The 14,298-nt window shown below is 45.4% G+C and overlaps 2 protein-coding genes across 2 annotated transcripts; one reads left to right on the top strand and one right to left on the bottom strand.

Moving 5' to 3' along the window:
• Positions 1-5,705: 5,705 nt before the first annotated feature.
• LOC133959226 (uncharacterized) lies at positions 5,706-10,222 on the top strand. Its single transcript, XM_062394347.1, has 4 exons — positions 5,706-5,808; positions 5,920-7,187; positions 7,405-8,421; positions 9,030-10,222. Exons 1-4 carry the CDS (start codon positions 5,706-5,708, stop codon positions 9,762-9,764), a joined length of 3,123 nt encoding a protein of 1,040 aa, XP_062250331.1. The 3' UTR covers positions 9,765-10,222.
• A 1,250-nt stretch (positions 10,223-11,472) lies between these two features.
• Positions 11,473-13,963, bottom strand: cryba1l1 (crystallin, beta A1, like 1). Its single transcript, XM_062393893.1, has 6 exons — positions 13,889-13,963; positions 13,440-13,521; positions 13,178-13,296; positions 12,730-12,871; positions 12,500-12,642; positions 11,473-12,120 (listed from the first exon to the last, which is right to left on the bottom strand). The coding sequence occupies exons 2-6, from the start codon at positions 13,512-13,514 to the stop codon at positions 11,973-11,975; spliced, it is 627 nt and encodes a 208-aa protein (XP_062249877.1). The 5' UTR covers positions 13,515-13,521; positions 13,889-13,963; the 3' UTR covers positions 11,473-11,972.
• Between the last annotated feature and the right edge of the window lie 335 nt (positions 13,964-14,298).

The following is a 14,298-nucleotide window of genomic DNA, read 5'->3' as shown; positions in this document are numbered from 1 at the left end:
ATACCCTGAGTTTATAAACTGTACACATAGTTACAACTATTAAAACTACACAAACTCAACTATAGCTGGTTAAGTATATCAGTCGCATAAATTTGGTTTGAGTCTTTTTCCGATAAACCTATATGTAAAACCTTTCTTATAAACTGTACAGAACACATCTAATGAAAACAAAATTAGAAATCAAAACAAGGTCAATGTTTTAAGATCAGAAAATGACCAATTGACTTTGAGGAACTTAGATTTTCTGCTTGACCCTGTTGACCCTTTAATAGAATTTAATCTGCACCACTTCAAAATGAATATTTGAGATATTAAAGACAAGACCGGGATAGTTTAGTTTTTTCGAACAAAAATATTTAAACTTTGAAGTTTTGAGTTGCTTCTTAAATTGGCTGCATCTTCCATGTACTCAATACTTTTCGCATTTAAGTTTAATTTCAGTGTCTATAACACAGAGGAAGTCGTTTTTTGCTGTCCATTCATGTGCCCAAGTCTGACTCTTTGAACCTGATAACCAGCTCCAGTATTTCTCCACCATTCATTATTCTAATTATTACTATTTGAGGCAGCTATTAGACCCTAATAGAACAGTTAAAGTATTTGTAGACACTAATATATATAAACTGTACTTAAATAAAAAGCTCTAAGCCCACTTACATTAATTAAAGTTGTGTCTGGAAAGTCGAACATGTTGGACATGTTAGACATGATCTCTGGCTGCTTCAAGTGAATGTCTAACTGACACGTGTTTGTGTGTGTGTGTGTGTTTGTCTGTTAGGAACTGAGTGTGTGTAATGTTTGTAACCTGCGAAGCTGGCACACACACACACACACACACGCACACACGTACCCACCCTTAAACCTGAGACGACTGAACGCAGCAGATTCTCCCAGCCTGACTCCCTGTGTCCTATCATTGGGTGTCATATCTATTTAAAGCCCTGACGCTGCTCTTCATTTCCTTTCTGTCTTTTCCTAAAGCTCAACTCGAAGCAGCCACGTCTAAACTCCAGCGTCTACGAGGAAGCGGCCTGGAGGATAAAAACACATGTTCAGAGGCGAATGGCTGTTGTGAGGAGCTGAAGCCATCCATCTGTGGGACACCCGCAGGTCTGTTAGCATGCCTGATAACGGAGGGAAACCACCCAACTGGGAGATCGCGTGAGGCCTGTTTCCTTCCTTATGATCCCTGTAGCTGATCGGTGGAGGAAAGTGAGTACAACCAGATCTGCTTCCGAGGGGAAAACCTGCTTTGGTTTGACTTATATCTCATGGATTCACTCGGTAGTCCATCCTCTTCCACCTCAGACGACGAGTCCCTTGATCGCACCCCAGGCCCGGATTCTTCTCGCCACACCTCCCACGCCGGGAAGCAGGGCCACTTCGGAGGCCTCGGCTACGGGATCTGGGTTGCCTGGCACCAACTGAGGCCCTTCATCCCCTTCTTCCTCATCAGCTTCATGGTGGTGGCTCTCGTCTACCTGATGCAGGCGATCATCTACGGGGGGCCCTTCAAGGACCCGCTCTTCTTTGTCAAGTTCAACGAGCGCTGGCCCCGGCCCGCTCTACACCAGCAGGACTCCCCAGCACCCACCGAGGTCTTCAGTCCGGTCCCCTCCTCGTCCCCCCAGCAAGTCCTCCTCGAGCTGTACGGAGACAACGAGACCATGCGAGATGTTTGATCACAAAAGAACCGGAGGGATTCACTTTTTTTCTGTGTGGACATGTACAACATGGACTCCTGTTGGATTACACCGAAAAGCGATCGGAGTTGGTTCCTCACCTGTCTGGGTTTGGGGCCAATTGCTTGTCATTGTTGCAACATACAAGACAGGGCCCACCTTATAGGACAACATTTTCCATATAGCTTCAGTCTATTTGTCTCTACGGTGCTTTTCTCAAGGACACAGCATTTTGTTTTGTCTATTTGTAAGTCAATTACATCTTAGGTGGTAAAACAGTTAAATCCGTTCTGTTCAAATTAGAAAATGTGTCTGTCTGACATTCATAGTAAAGCACTATGGGTCTCATATGTTTGCCTCTATTTGTGTCTCTAGCAAGTGATGTCGAACCTTGATCGAAGACTTAAGGATGTTTGTTTGTGCAAAGGATGAGTATATAGCAACATACCATGAGGTGTATACCCTGAGCTAAGCTAATTTGCCATTCCAGTTCCTGACTGGGTCTTGAAAACACACATGACTCAACAAGGAGAGACCTACAACAGCACAGCACAAAAACTGGGTCAGAACCACTAACAGTACACCGACAGCTATAGAATAAAACGACCGTAGAACCTAAAGACAAGCAGCCAGACCTTCATGGCCTTTTTGAGAGTTGCCTCTTAAAAAGCTGTTTCATAGTAGAGATGCATGAGTCCAACCTTCTCCCTCCTGACACTGATGCCTCAGCCGTGGGCGTCTGCTGATACCAGGCACTGATCTGATTTCCCCAGATATTAAACCTGCAAGCCTCACTGCAGAGACGTCTCTGGAATGATCTCACAAGGAGACCAAGGCCGAGCCTGAAAACTAAGTCAGTGGCTGCTGTGACTGAATGAATGTAAATGAAAGATTGTTTAAAATAATGACAAAGATGAAGAAACTGTACAGTACCCACTGCTGCTTTTCAGACAGGGGGAAAGACCAGATGCAGTTTAGAAGCTCATGCATTTGTTCAACCCATCGGGAGTGGTTCAGGAACCTGTAGAAACCTGACTTGATCTCCTACGAATACAGACTCAGAGCGTTTCACAAAACTGGATCTATGTCTGCAGCGCTGTATCTTATTTCCACTGCTGCGTTCACTTTGGATTTCCCCCGATGGCAGAGTCTTGCACAAGTTTTTAGAGATGTTTTGATTTCAGCACTCGCATCATGAGGGCCCATCAAAACACTAACAACATATTTGAGTGACAGACAATGTAGAGGTGGATACAAATCAAAACAAAAACTTTAAGAGGCAGAGTGTCCATGTTCAGACATGTTAATGTTTCATCTAAAATAAGACTTTTACAGCGAGGGGGGACTAGGATTTATATGTCTGAGTGTGGAGAGGGACTTCAGCAGTTTGTGGTGTTTTACCTCATTCCACCTAAGATACAAATATCACTCATATTATGAAAAAGGACAATTTTATAATTGATTTATTTTTAGTGCCTGACTGTTTTTCACAGAACAGTGCAATATTGATTAAAATTGTTCTTAAGTAAATAAGTGAACAGTAAAACACATTTTGACTGAGTTTATATATTTGACTTCAGCTGAATAGCAAGAAAGTAACGACAGTGGCATAATGACAACTGTTGAAATGTGTTGTAACAGCAGCACGAGAAGGCAACAGACCAGTTACACTTAATTATAAACCTACGTTTCACATCAGCCTCTTTAAGTAACTGGTCCTACAGCAACAACTCGGTGTCACCTTACTCCACCAAGCAAATGTCTGTTTTATTGGATCTAAATTAAAACTTTTCATTTCTAAAATGTTTTATTTTGCCCAGAAGAAGTTTCAAAAAGTCGAACTTTGAGTGCACATGGCTACACCACCATACTTTTTTTATTAAGGTTATAATGTTCAGTTCCATTTCAAATTACCTTAAAGAGGTTACAGATTAACTTTAGGGCTTTTAGGAGACTAGTCTGTGGCGTTGTTAAATTATACTGTGTTACAGTGAGTTGTTTTTGTAATATGTTATTTAATAGCCTATGTAATATGATACCTCACAAACTACAACTTCCAAAAAGATAATAAGTTGAATCTGAATTCACAAAACAGCTTTAACTGGGGAAAGTGTTTTCTACAATCCAGAACTAATACTTTAATTTGAAAAAATAACTGTTCTGTACAGAATCACGAATTACTTTCCACTGCTCGTTTAACAACATTTGAATAAAAGTAATTTTTTTAACCCGTTATTAATGTGTCACAAATACAAATATTGTCGAATACTGTTTTTGTGCCTTACCCTATAACATGATTCACACACTAGTACTGCAGCTCGTTTTATTTCATCACCCCTGCAACATGTAAATACATGTTGTTTTGTATGTTCACATGTATATAAATGTAATGTTGCTATAATTTAAATCTAGTTCATGTATTTTAAATCAATCCATTAATTCCCCCTGTTGAAGAATAACAGTAAAATGAGTGACACTTGTTGATATAAATAAATAAACAATAACTTTATTGATCAAGTTTGAATGGAGACTTGTTTTGGGCTCTGTGGCTCGCCGACACTGCTGCCTCCTGGTGGCGACAGGAGGAACAGCAGAGTGACTTCGCCGCTGAAGACCACGCTGACCCGTGGATGACCTCAGAGGAATGGACCAAAGAACCGCGTAAAAACAAACCGAGCCTCGGCCCCGTCCATCGGGAAGTGAAGGGACATGTTCTGAGAACCTGTTGGAGGGGCCTGTGTGCGCGGGGCGGATGGATCCAGCAGTTTGGGAGGAGCAGAGGTGAGTCACATTCACCTGTTTGTCGGATTCTGACGCAAAAAACATGTCCACATTCGCTCACATGTGCAGGGAGCGAGGTTCACATGACGTTCACATGATGCTGTTACCTAGCATGTTCACGGTCATGCCTCAGCCGCAGCCACTGCACTGTTAGCTGGCTGCTAGTAATCAGCAGGGATGCTAACGCACAGGTGTGCGTTGCCCTGCGGCCACAGCCTTTCATGTGTGGCCCACGCGCCCACACGTGCACAGGTCTGTCCACGAGGATTAAAAGTTACGGTGGCCGAGAGGGATCCATTCATGTAAACAGAAAAGACACGTCTTAATCAAGAAAACTTCAACCGAGCATAAACTCAGAAACCATCAGTTTGAGGACACGTGCTGCAAAAAGTTTCAACACATGCTAAGATCTCAGAGCCCCCTAGGGTCAGGTGGGAGGAACTGTGCACTGGGAAACACTATTATATTTTAGTTTTAGTCTCATTTGATATATATATATTTTTCTTAATGATGTCTCTGAATAATGGAAAATCGGCAAAAGTGTTTGCAGTGGTGGCAGAAAATCTGAGTTGAAAGTAGTTACATCACGGTGTAGAAATATAAGTATAAAACCTTGTAAATCTTTAAAAGGTTTTGTTGTGATCAAAATATTCATAAAGTAGTTATTATTGCTTTTAAGAATACAAGTCTTCAGAACAAAAATTAAATGTAAACTGTAGAAATATAAAGTATAAAGCCTGTAAAATAATGTCTAAACAGAAGTGTGATAATGAAAATATTCCTAAAGAAGTCATTATGCATTTAAGCATAATTGTTTTGTCACTCAATTGAATATAAATATATTTATATTAATTTTAGTGAAAAAATAAAAAAAAGTTAAATTATTATTATTAAGATATTATTTTTTTTAAGTTAAAAAATAATATCTTTAATTGTTCTCTTTATCAGTTTTTATGACTACATGTATCAATTCATAGCAAATATGTATGATTGTGTATTTTTACGGGGTGCACTGTGGTAACTACCCCGAACACAAGTTTTATTCTTTCTAGAAAAATGGATCTCACGTCCATCTGTGAACGGAGCGCTGCTGGTTATTCCCCCCCTCCACAGATGGTAACTAAGGGTGACCAAGAAGAGTTTACCTTCTTTCTGTAACTATCGATATCTTTGTGCCCTGATAGATTCCAGCAGCCTTTTGTCTCTCCTCCTCTCTGCTCCTCCTCTGAAGTGGATGGAGAGATGTGGTGCTACCAGAAACCAGGGTTTGGAGCTCTCCTCCTCGCTGAGCTGCAGAGACAGCAGCAGCGCAGCCAGTTCTGTGACACTCTGCTCAAGGCAGAAGGTGTGAATACATATTTCACTGATGACTTTAAATAGTGTTGTTTTGCTGTTGATCATGTCCATTTGACGTATCTCGGACTGAAGACATTTTAACATCTGTCCTCTCCTCCAGGTGTTTCAGTGCCGGCACACAGTTGCCTTCTCTCAGCGATCAGTCCCCTTGTGTCCTCCACTCTGTCCTCCACGCCGGCGCCGCCTGCAGGAGAGAATCGTCTCGTGGAGTTTCAGTCTCTTGACTCCTGCACGCTGCTCCGCATGGTCAGGCTGCTGTACTCCGGAGAGATGGCTGGGGAGGGGGAGAAGGAGAAGCAAGACGCTATATCCGCTGCAGCCAATCTGGGCATCCACGGGCTGGTGGAGGTCACGAGAAGAGATCCTAAAAGCAGTGACGAGGAAGGAGGAGGCCGACATGTGGAGGTGGGCGTTCAGACCGAGCCGATGATGTTGGATGATTACAAGAAGAAGCGGGTCAAGTGGAGGAGAGAGGTGAGGGATGGGGGCACTTTGCTGTGGAAGGAGACACAGTCATATAGTGAGAAAGACATGTGGACACAGACAGAGGAGCTGCAGGGAAGCACTGCTCCCTCTACTCCCTCTGCCGCCTCCATTGAAACCATGGACATGGCTGCTCTCCACAATGCAGAGCAGACAGACTCCCAAATTCTCCCCTTTCAAATTCCCCACATTCCCATATCCCTCCTCTACCTGCCAGAAAACCAGATAAACCATCCTCCCTCTGCATCTGCAACATCCATGCAAGACTCCACAGCAGCTGAACCCACAGCTGGTGCTGTTGCGGTGCCGCCGTTCTGCTCCGTCCCCCTGTCTCTCCAGCCTTTCTCCACCGTGTTTGCCAGAGATGCCACAGTGGGCGAGGAGTGGCTGGACGAGCAGTTTGAGCGTTTCCAAGGCAACATCCCAGGATTCATAAACAACTTCCTCCACCCAGACAAAGAGGAGGGCTCCGGCAGGGGGCGAGCGGGGCGGAGGCGTGGGGCAGGGGCGGGGAGGCCACGGAGAGCCGGGGCAGCTGAGAGACGAGCAGGGAGACCACAAGGCAGCACAAGAGGGAGATGGAGGGGACGGTTAACCCAGACGGTGGACGTGCAGAAGGTCGGGGTGAGCAAGGTGCAGAAGCTGTTCCTGCAGAGGTGGGGGAGGAGGTCAACGAGGACGGGTCAGGGCGGAGGAGCTGCAGGCAGGAAGTTGTGCCTGAAGACAAGAGAGTTTCTGAGGTCGGCCAAGAGCTATCGCAGAAGTAGAAGTCGCGGCAAAGTGTTTGAGTTCAGCCAGAGTGAGGAGATGCTGCCACACAGTCAGGCAGGAAGACAAGGTTCCACAAAGCATCGACAGAGGACCCCACTGCAAAAGGTTAATCAGGTGAGGGCCTGTTCTGCCTCTGAGGAAGGTCGTCGTTGTGGTGGGGGGGTTTTCTTTTCCTTTATAATTATTTAACTTTGTTATTTCTATATATATCTTTCTTTAATTATTGCCCCCCTTGTGTGTCTGGTTGAATACGTTTCTACCTGTAGTTTTAACGACACATATTTTCATTTGTTGAACATTCTGCATTTTGTTTTGTAATGCCTGGTTACAGGATGGGCTGCCTGGCAGCGGGACTCAGAGCTCGAGGGCCAAGTCAACAACATCCTACTCTATTACTCCTGTTCACTTCTACAACCTTGACACCTTACCCAGCCCCCACCTCCAGCCTTCTCCGTCTCCTGCAGCCTCCTACATGCCTCCAGCTTCATCCCTGCTCCACACCACCTGCCTCCCTGCTGCAGAGCCGCCACCCTCCCAAATCGATTCTCTCCTGGAGGAAGTGATGAGCGGACTCGACATTTTACCAAAGAGCAGCAGTTTTCCTGGTTCATGGCATCCTCGACCAACCAGAGGCAGCGGCTGTACCTACGTCTCCCCTGGGAATAGTTTGGCCCAAAGCAAACAGGTCTGCACCACTGAGCTCCTGGAAGCTTTTCATGGGTCTGCGCAAGTTGCCGCTGTGACAAGTGAAGCTAGCACTTCCTCTTCTGCACAAGGTGAGGTACCTGTTCTGCAGCTGCAGGGAGGGGGGGAGATGAACCATATGCTGGAACACTTCCTTCATTCGTTTGAGCAACACGTTGAAAACTGTCGTGCCAGGGAAGAGGAAGAGAGAAATGGGGAAATCTTCAATGAGCCGAGCAAGTCTTCCCCAGTCCTGAACAGTCACAGAAAAACTAAGACCAAGACCAAACGTCCAGTCATACGCCCTCAAACTGAATCACAGCAGGGGGAGGAAGCCGACAGCCACACAAGTCGTTCACAGCCACGCAAGGCCTCAGCTCAGAGTCCGGCTCCCCTACGACGTGCTGAGGAAACTTCAGGGAACCAAAGAACAAGGAGAAAACGGGAATACAAGAAAAAAAAGACGCAACATCTCTTCGCATTAGAGAAAAGGAGGGTGAGGAGGAGGAAGCCCGTGCCTATGAGTGATGCAGAGATTAAGATCCTTCACGGCCTCAGAGACAAACGGCTCCAGCAGATTCCTGTGGTGAAACTGGAGAGGAGAGGACCGATACCAGTCAGAGTAACGCTGCAGGCATACAGCTGTCAACGTCTGGAAGTCAAGGTGACAAAGTTTTCTAACTGCTCCCCAGTAATAGATCTGCAGATATCTTATAACTGAGGTTGATGCGAGTCCAGCAAACCAAAAAACAGTTCATTATCAGAAAAGCACCTTCATGACTCGTCTAAGAAGAGTAAATCAGAGTTGCAGAGCAGAAAGACTTATCCAATCAGGAGTAGGTTTAGGAAAGCAGATATCATGGTGAGCATTTACCTTTTTGTACACCATGTGTGTTGCAAACTGAACACACCTCATCGACTGTAGGGTTAGTTATCAGGAAACTCTATTCAGACATTCCTGGTCTTCAGATGATGTACCTCAGGCTCTGTTCAGACCTGGTCAGCTTTCAGTTTGTCTGTTCACACCTGTTATCATCATGTGTCCTGGGTGTGTCTCCTGGGACAGCTGGTGATCTGATCACTTGGGCCAGGCCTGTAGCAACATTAACAAGAAAAAAATCCTCTTTGTCCAGTGTTTAGATTTAATGGCCGTACACCTGCAAAACGAATGACTTTCCCATCAGCCTCATCTGGGAATGTACTCTTATAGTCTGTTACTGTTGTTGTTTTGTATTTGTTTTAATGATTTAATACAGTTCATTTGTTTTACAGGATAGTGGGCCCTTGCTTTACAAGCCACTGGTAGACAAATCAACCTCAGCAGGTTCCAGTCGAGGCGGGTCCAAGGAAAACGGACACCATGTGAGTTTACCTCATGATGGGAGCTCAACACCTGTGGACCGCTTTGCCACGAATGAACAACTGGAGCAAAACCAAGAGAGACATGCTGTAGAGTTGACTGTCGAGGCACAGGAAGAGGAAGAGGAACCTACGAGGAGGGGGGTGAAGAGGAGAGCTGAGTCAGGGGGGGAAACCCACGATGTTGCCAAAAGGATTTGCTTTGAGCCAGTGGCCGATCCGACCTCTGACACATGCATACACAGCTCTGGATCTGCCGAGCTACACTCTGAACAAGCAGACACAGAGGCAGAGGAAGTGATTGATGTGGAGAGTGTTTCGCTGACCAGTGTCGGAGGCTGTTTGGAAGGAGAAAAAAAAAGAGAAATCGAAGAAGTAGAAGAAACGGAGGAAGGTTCAATGTACGAGGAGGCAGAGAGCAGTGCGGATGAGATCATCGATGTGGATGGAGACACTGACGGTGGAACCAACATGGAGAACGATACCGACGGCTGCAGAGAAGAGGCAGGAATAGGCCGAACGTTACCATTTCTGTCGCACTGTGTTTCAACTCCTTGGGCACAGGAGGGCAGCACGGGGTTAACAGAAAGCAGGGAGGAGGAGGACATCAACGTGATTGGGGATTCCAGCCCCTCACTGAGCCGGTGATCGTCAGCTGGACGGAGTCTTCAGACAAGGAGGATGGAGACGTTGACGTCTTTGGAGAAAAGACGTACGACTGATCCGTGGTCTTTGCTATAATAAAGGTGAGCTTGTATGTTAGAGGTCCTCTCACATTAGAATCTGTCTCGCTCTGTTTGTTATTTCTTACATTTCTCAGGAAATATTTCTGAATTGTTTTTATGGAGCGGTGAGTAAAGAGTGATCGAGATTAAGATGAACATGGTTTCATCATAAATGTTTTATATGTTACGTCTTAAGCTTCTTCTGTTGTTGTTCTGTTCATCTGACAATCACACAAGGGATTTTGTTTTCAGAAAGAGAATTGTGAGCGACTTGTTCGTGGTTTGTTCGGGTTTGAAAACCAGATAAGTTTGTTAAAGACGTAAAGAGAAAGAGTTGCATCATTGTGCATAAAACTGCTGAACTGATCAACCAGGAACCAGGACTTTAGCTGTTGGTTTTGTATAACAAGTGTCAAGCTTGTTGCTTCTAGGTTTGATTATTTGTTGCCGTTAAACAAATATTTGTTTTAACTGTCGAGTGTTGAAAAACAACACGAACCAAACGTGTTTTATTCGTTTTATATATAACTGTGACTGTATTCTGTTTTAAATATGATTGATAATGTTCACCTCTGTTCTGCTACAGTTTGTTAATGTTCCAGGAAAACTTGTGTCTTCCTTGTTTTACTGTTAAGTCATGTTTGACCTCGATCATTTCAACGATTGGACCTCGAGTCTCGGACTCTGATTTCTACAATAAAGATTTATCTTTTGTTCACTGCGTCTTATCAGGTCTGTAAACATCAGTGAAAATAAGGGTTTCTCATCAGCTTGTATATTTTTTATTTCATTCGCTCACATCATGTTTGGGAATAAAGTAGAGGACTCACCAGATATCAATACGCATGTTATAGCTCGATAGTTTTAAATACCAACAGAAGATGTATCCATTTATATTTACAATAATATTGGATTCTCATAGGAAAAAAAAATAAAAAGCACATTTTAATAAATTTTTCAACATTTCATTACTATTTTGGTGCAGCATGATTTAATGTAAGGGGAATTTGTGCCATCGGTGGAGGTGTTTAATCAGAGTGAAGATATTTTCTTTAGTGTTATATCTTTTCTTTTGTGTCTTTTGTTGCAGTTTCGACCATCAGACTAAAGAGTTTTGGTAAAGAAACTTCCTGCTTTGAGATGAATTATTGAAGATGTTCCTCCTGGTTCATCTCCTATCATGACCCCATTTTACAATCAGTCGTAAACGTCCCCTACACTGTGCCGTCTAATTTATCACCTTAAATTTGTTTATAAAACACATAGGAGTTTTTTAATACCACTTAGTTTGTAGTTTTGTTTCACACAGTGAGTGGGCACTTTGACCTCATGTCAGTTGCAATGTAATCTAAAACTGACTGGGTTTCATTTTGGGATAAAGCATCAAAACATTATTCTTTTTACGCAAGAGACATTTTGATTATTTTAAACTTGTGGCTATTAACTTGTAGCTGACATGAGCTCCTGCAAAACTCAACTTCTCTTCTCTGTGAAAAGCAAAACTCTAAACTTTGCACGGCAGGGAAGAGGACACCCCAATGTATTTATGTAGTATTGTATTTCCAGTTTCTAGTTTAAAACTGGTGTAAAACATGCACATAATCTGATCAATAATGAAAAACAACAGGACATGAGGTGAAAATGAGTTTATTAGTCATCAACCTGTGGATCAACCTCCTACACAAAACAACACAACACATCTGAGCTGCACCACAGCGCAGTCTCTGGTTCCAGCGTGCTGAGGAAACGCTCTACTGATCGCCGGGCTCAGGTGAGAGTACAGCGCAGGTGTGTGTTTGTGTGCGTGAGTGTGTAGGGACGTCTAAACCAAGTAAAAAGACACTGTCACTGAGTGTCAGTTATGTCAGCGTGTGTGTGTGTATGTGTGTTTCCCTGTGCTTTAGCAGTGCGATACTGTCTCTTATCACACTCTGGCAGCGGCTGTTAATCAGTGGTGGGGTTGACTTAGGTTTGGGGCGGATGTTGAGGCTCAAGTCGAGAAGGAAGGAAAAAAAGGGGGTATGAAGAGTGACAGAAAGAAAAGAGAGGAGGGGGTTATGGGTAAAGGGGGGAGGTAGGAGGGGGGGGGGGTGCTGTCCGTGAGCCGGGGTCTCAGCCTGTAGTTCTCCTCTCAGTGCTGGATGCGCCTGATGGACTGGATCTGGGGGGTCTGACAGTGGGAGCCCCAGTTCCTCCAGTGCTGGTAGTCACCACTGTGTCTCTCACACTCCATGATGTACTGCTGGCCCCTGTAGCCTGGGTACTGGTAGCACACAAAGCTGCAGGAGGGACAGAGAAGGCCGCCAGGGTTAGAGGGGACTATTTATTTCAGGAGCCACAGTGACAAGTGTGACCGAGTCAGGATGTAGTTAATGCTCAGAGCTTTGGGCTGGTATGTCTATTACATAGAACACAAGCTGATGATGGATCGTGGCAATAAACAGATGTATTAACATGGGGAGAAGTTTGTGGATAGAAGTGGGTAATGCGAAATGGTCTACGTTGGGATTTAAAGTCGTTAAAGCAACAGGGACTAAAACAAGCGAATACACAAAACTTAATCTTAGAAAATCCGAGACATTTGTTCAGGTTTTGCAGAAACGTATCCCACTGGTCACACCACGAAATGCTCACAGAGAGAAATTCAAAAAGACTCACGCGCCACACTGCACATGCATGGAGCCAACTTCGGGCATCATCCAGCCCATGCCCTGCAGAGAGGGGTAGTCGTCACAGATCTCAACGCTGCGGCCCATGAAGTTCTCCTTCTCAAAGATGACCATGCGGCTGCTCTGGTGGGACTGCAACGGAGACAGAGACGGTTTGATTGGATTCCTGAAGCAGTCAGGGCGGCTGCACATTTAGGAGTCAGGATGCCGGGTACTCACGGCGCAGTAAATGGGGCGCAGAGACATGAGGCGCTCAACGTGGTAGGAGAGGGAACCGCTGTAAGCGTCCCAGTGGGGGTACTCTCCTCTCTCCAGGATGAACTGCTGGCCCTGGAAGTCATGGTGCTCGAAACCGACCCAGCTACAGAGGGACGGAGGAAAAGAGAGGGCCCTTTTTCACACAATGACCTGCAGACATTTGATTTGTTTCTGTGATCTAACTTAAAAAGATAAACCAAAGTAAGACAAGACTGGGCCTGAGGTGCAGCTCCCCTTATATGATCGACATCTCAATTGTCTCAGGGCTTAAAGCATCCAACATCTGTGTTTGGGATGATGCATTCAAGTTACAGAAATAAGAATAAACCTTTCCCTTGATTCACCCCATCAGTGTTTTTCAGTCCTCATATTCCTCTAGTCACCACAGATCAAGTTTTGAGAGACTTACGCTCCGCTCTCCACCCTGATGGAGCGGATGTTGTCCAGCCCGCACTCCTGGATGTTGCAGCACTCGGAGGTGAACTCCAAGCACTTGCCCTGGAAATGCTCCTGCTCGAACACAGTCACCTGAAGAGACATAGAGAGAGAGAGAGGGGGGGGGGGGGGGGGGGTGCAGGGATGTTAATCAGCAACAAGGTGCAAACTTAACCTCTCTGGGGTTGCTCTTTCCATTCATACATGCTTCCATCTCCATGTGGTCCAGTGTTTACCTTGAAGAAAGGTGCCATGCCCATTCCTGAGTTGACCAGCGGCTGCATCATTGGGGACCTTGTAGTTCTGTACATCTTTATTCTTGAGGGGGCAGATGAAGAGAGACAGAAGGAGGTGAAGACAACCAGAGACATGGATCTCTTTTAAAACATCAGTCATCCACTAACACCACAACAACCGTTAAGGCCCGTTGGTTTAAATCAGCTTCACGCACGATGGTGCCACTTGCAATTAAAACACTAGTAATGTTTTGACATAGTTCATTAAGTGGGGTCTGGGCGAAAGAAAAGCGTTTACTTAACCAGGAATATAAATAATCAAATAGAAGTCGAGTGTGTTAAAAGTTAAATAACAAGTTTGATCCGTGCTGAGCCGGAGGTTCAGTAAGTGCTTCTGGTTTTCAGGTGGTGTGTGCAGCAGCGGTCAGTGAGCAGAGATGCAGCCTTACCTAGATTGGCACTTTATTAGAAGAGCTTTGGAGTGGTACGCGCCCGCCTGCCTCGCGTAGAGCTTTGGGAGAACCTGGCGCTTCAGTTTTATACCGACGGTCGGGGGAGCGCGCCTGTGTGTGCGCGTCCACGCCTCTTGGTCACGCACAGGCCTTCACGCGGTCCAGTTGGGCCAGGCAGGTTGGAGAGGCGCGCCCCCGGTGCGTCTGCGTGGCCCCCCTCTGGCTGCTGTTGTCCCGCTGCAGCGACCAGCTCAGCAGATCCCATAGTGGCCGCTGGTTGTTCTGGGACAAAGGGCACTCCGGTATGTTCCGACACCGGTCAGCAGTACAGCGTGTGGCCTGGCACAAAGGACCGGGATCGGTGTGGAGAATGTGGTGGATTAACTGCGGAGCGCAGGGGCACACAC

Source organism: Platichthys flesus, chromosome 8 (genome assembly GCF_949316205.1).
Source record: "Platichthys flesus chromosome 8, fPlaFle2.1, whole genome shotgun sequence".
NCBI classification, from domain to species: Eukaryota; Metazoa; Chordata; class Actinopteri; order Pleuronectiformes; family Pleuronectidae; genus Platichthys; species Platichthys flesus.
This window is presented reverse-complemented; position numbering and strand designations above follow the sequence as displayed.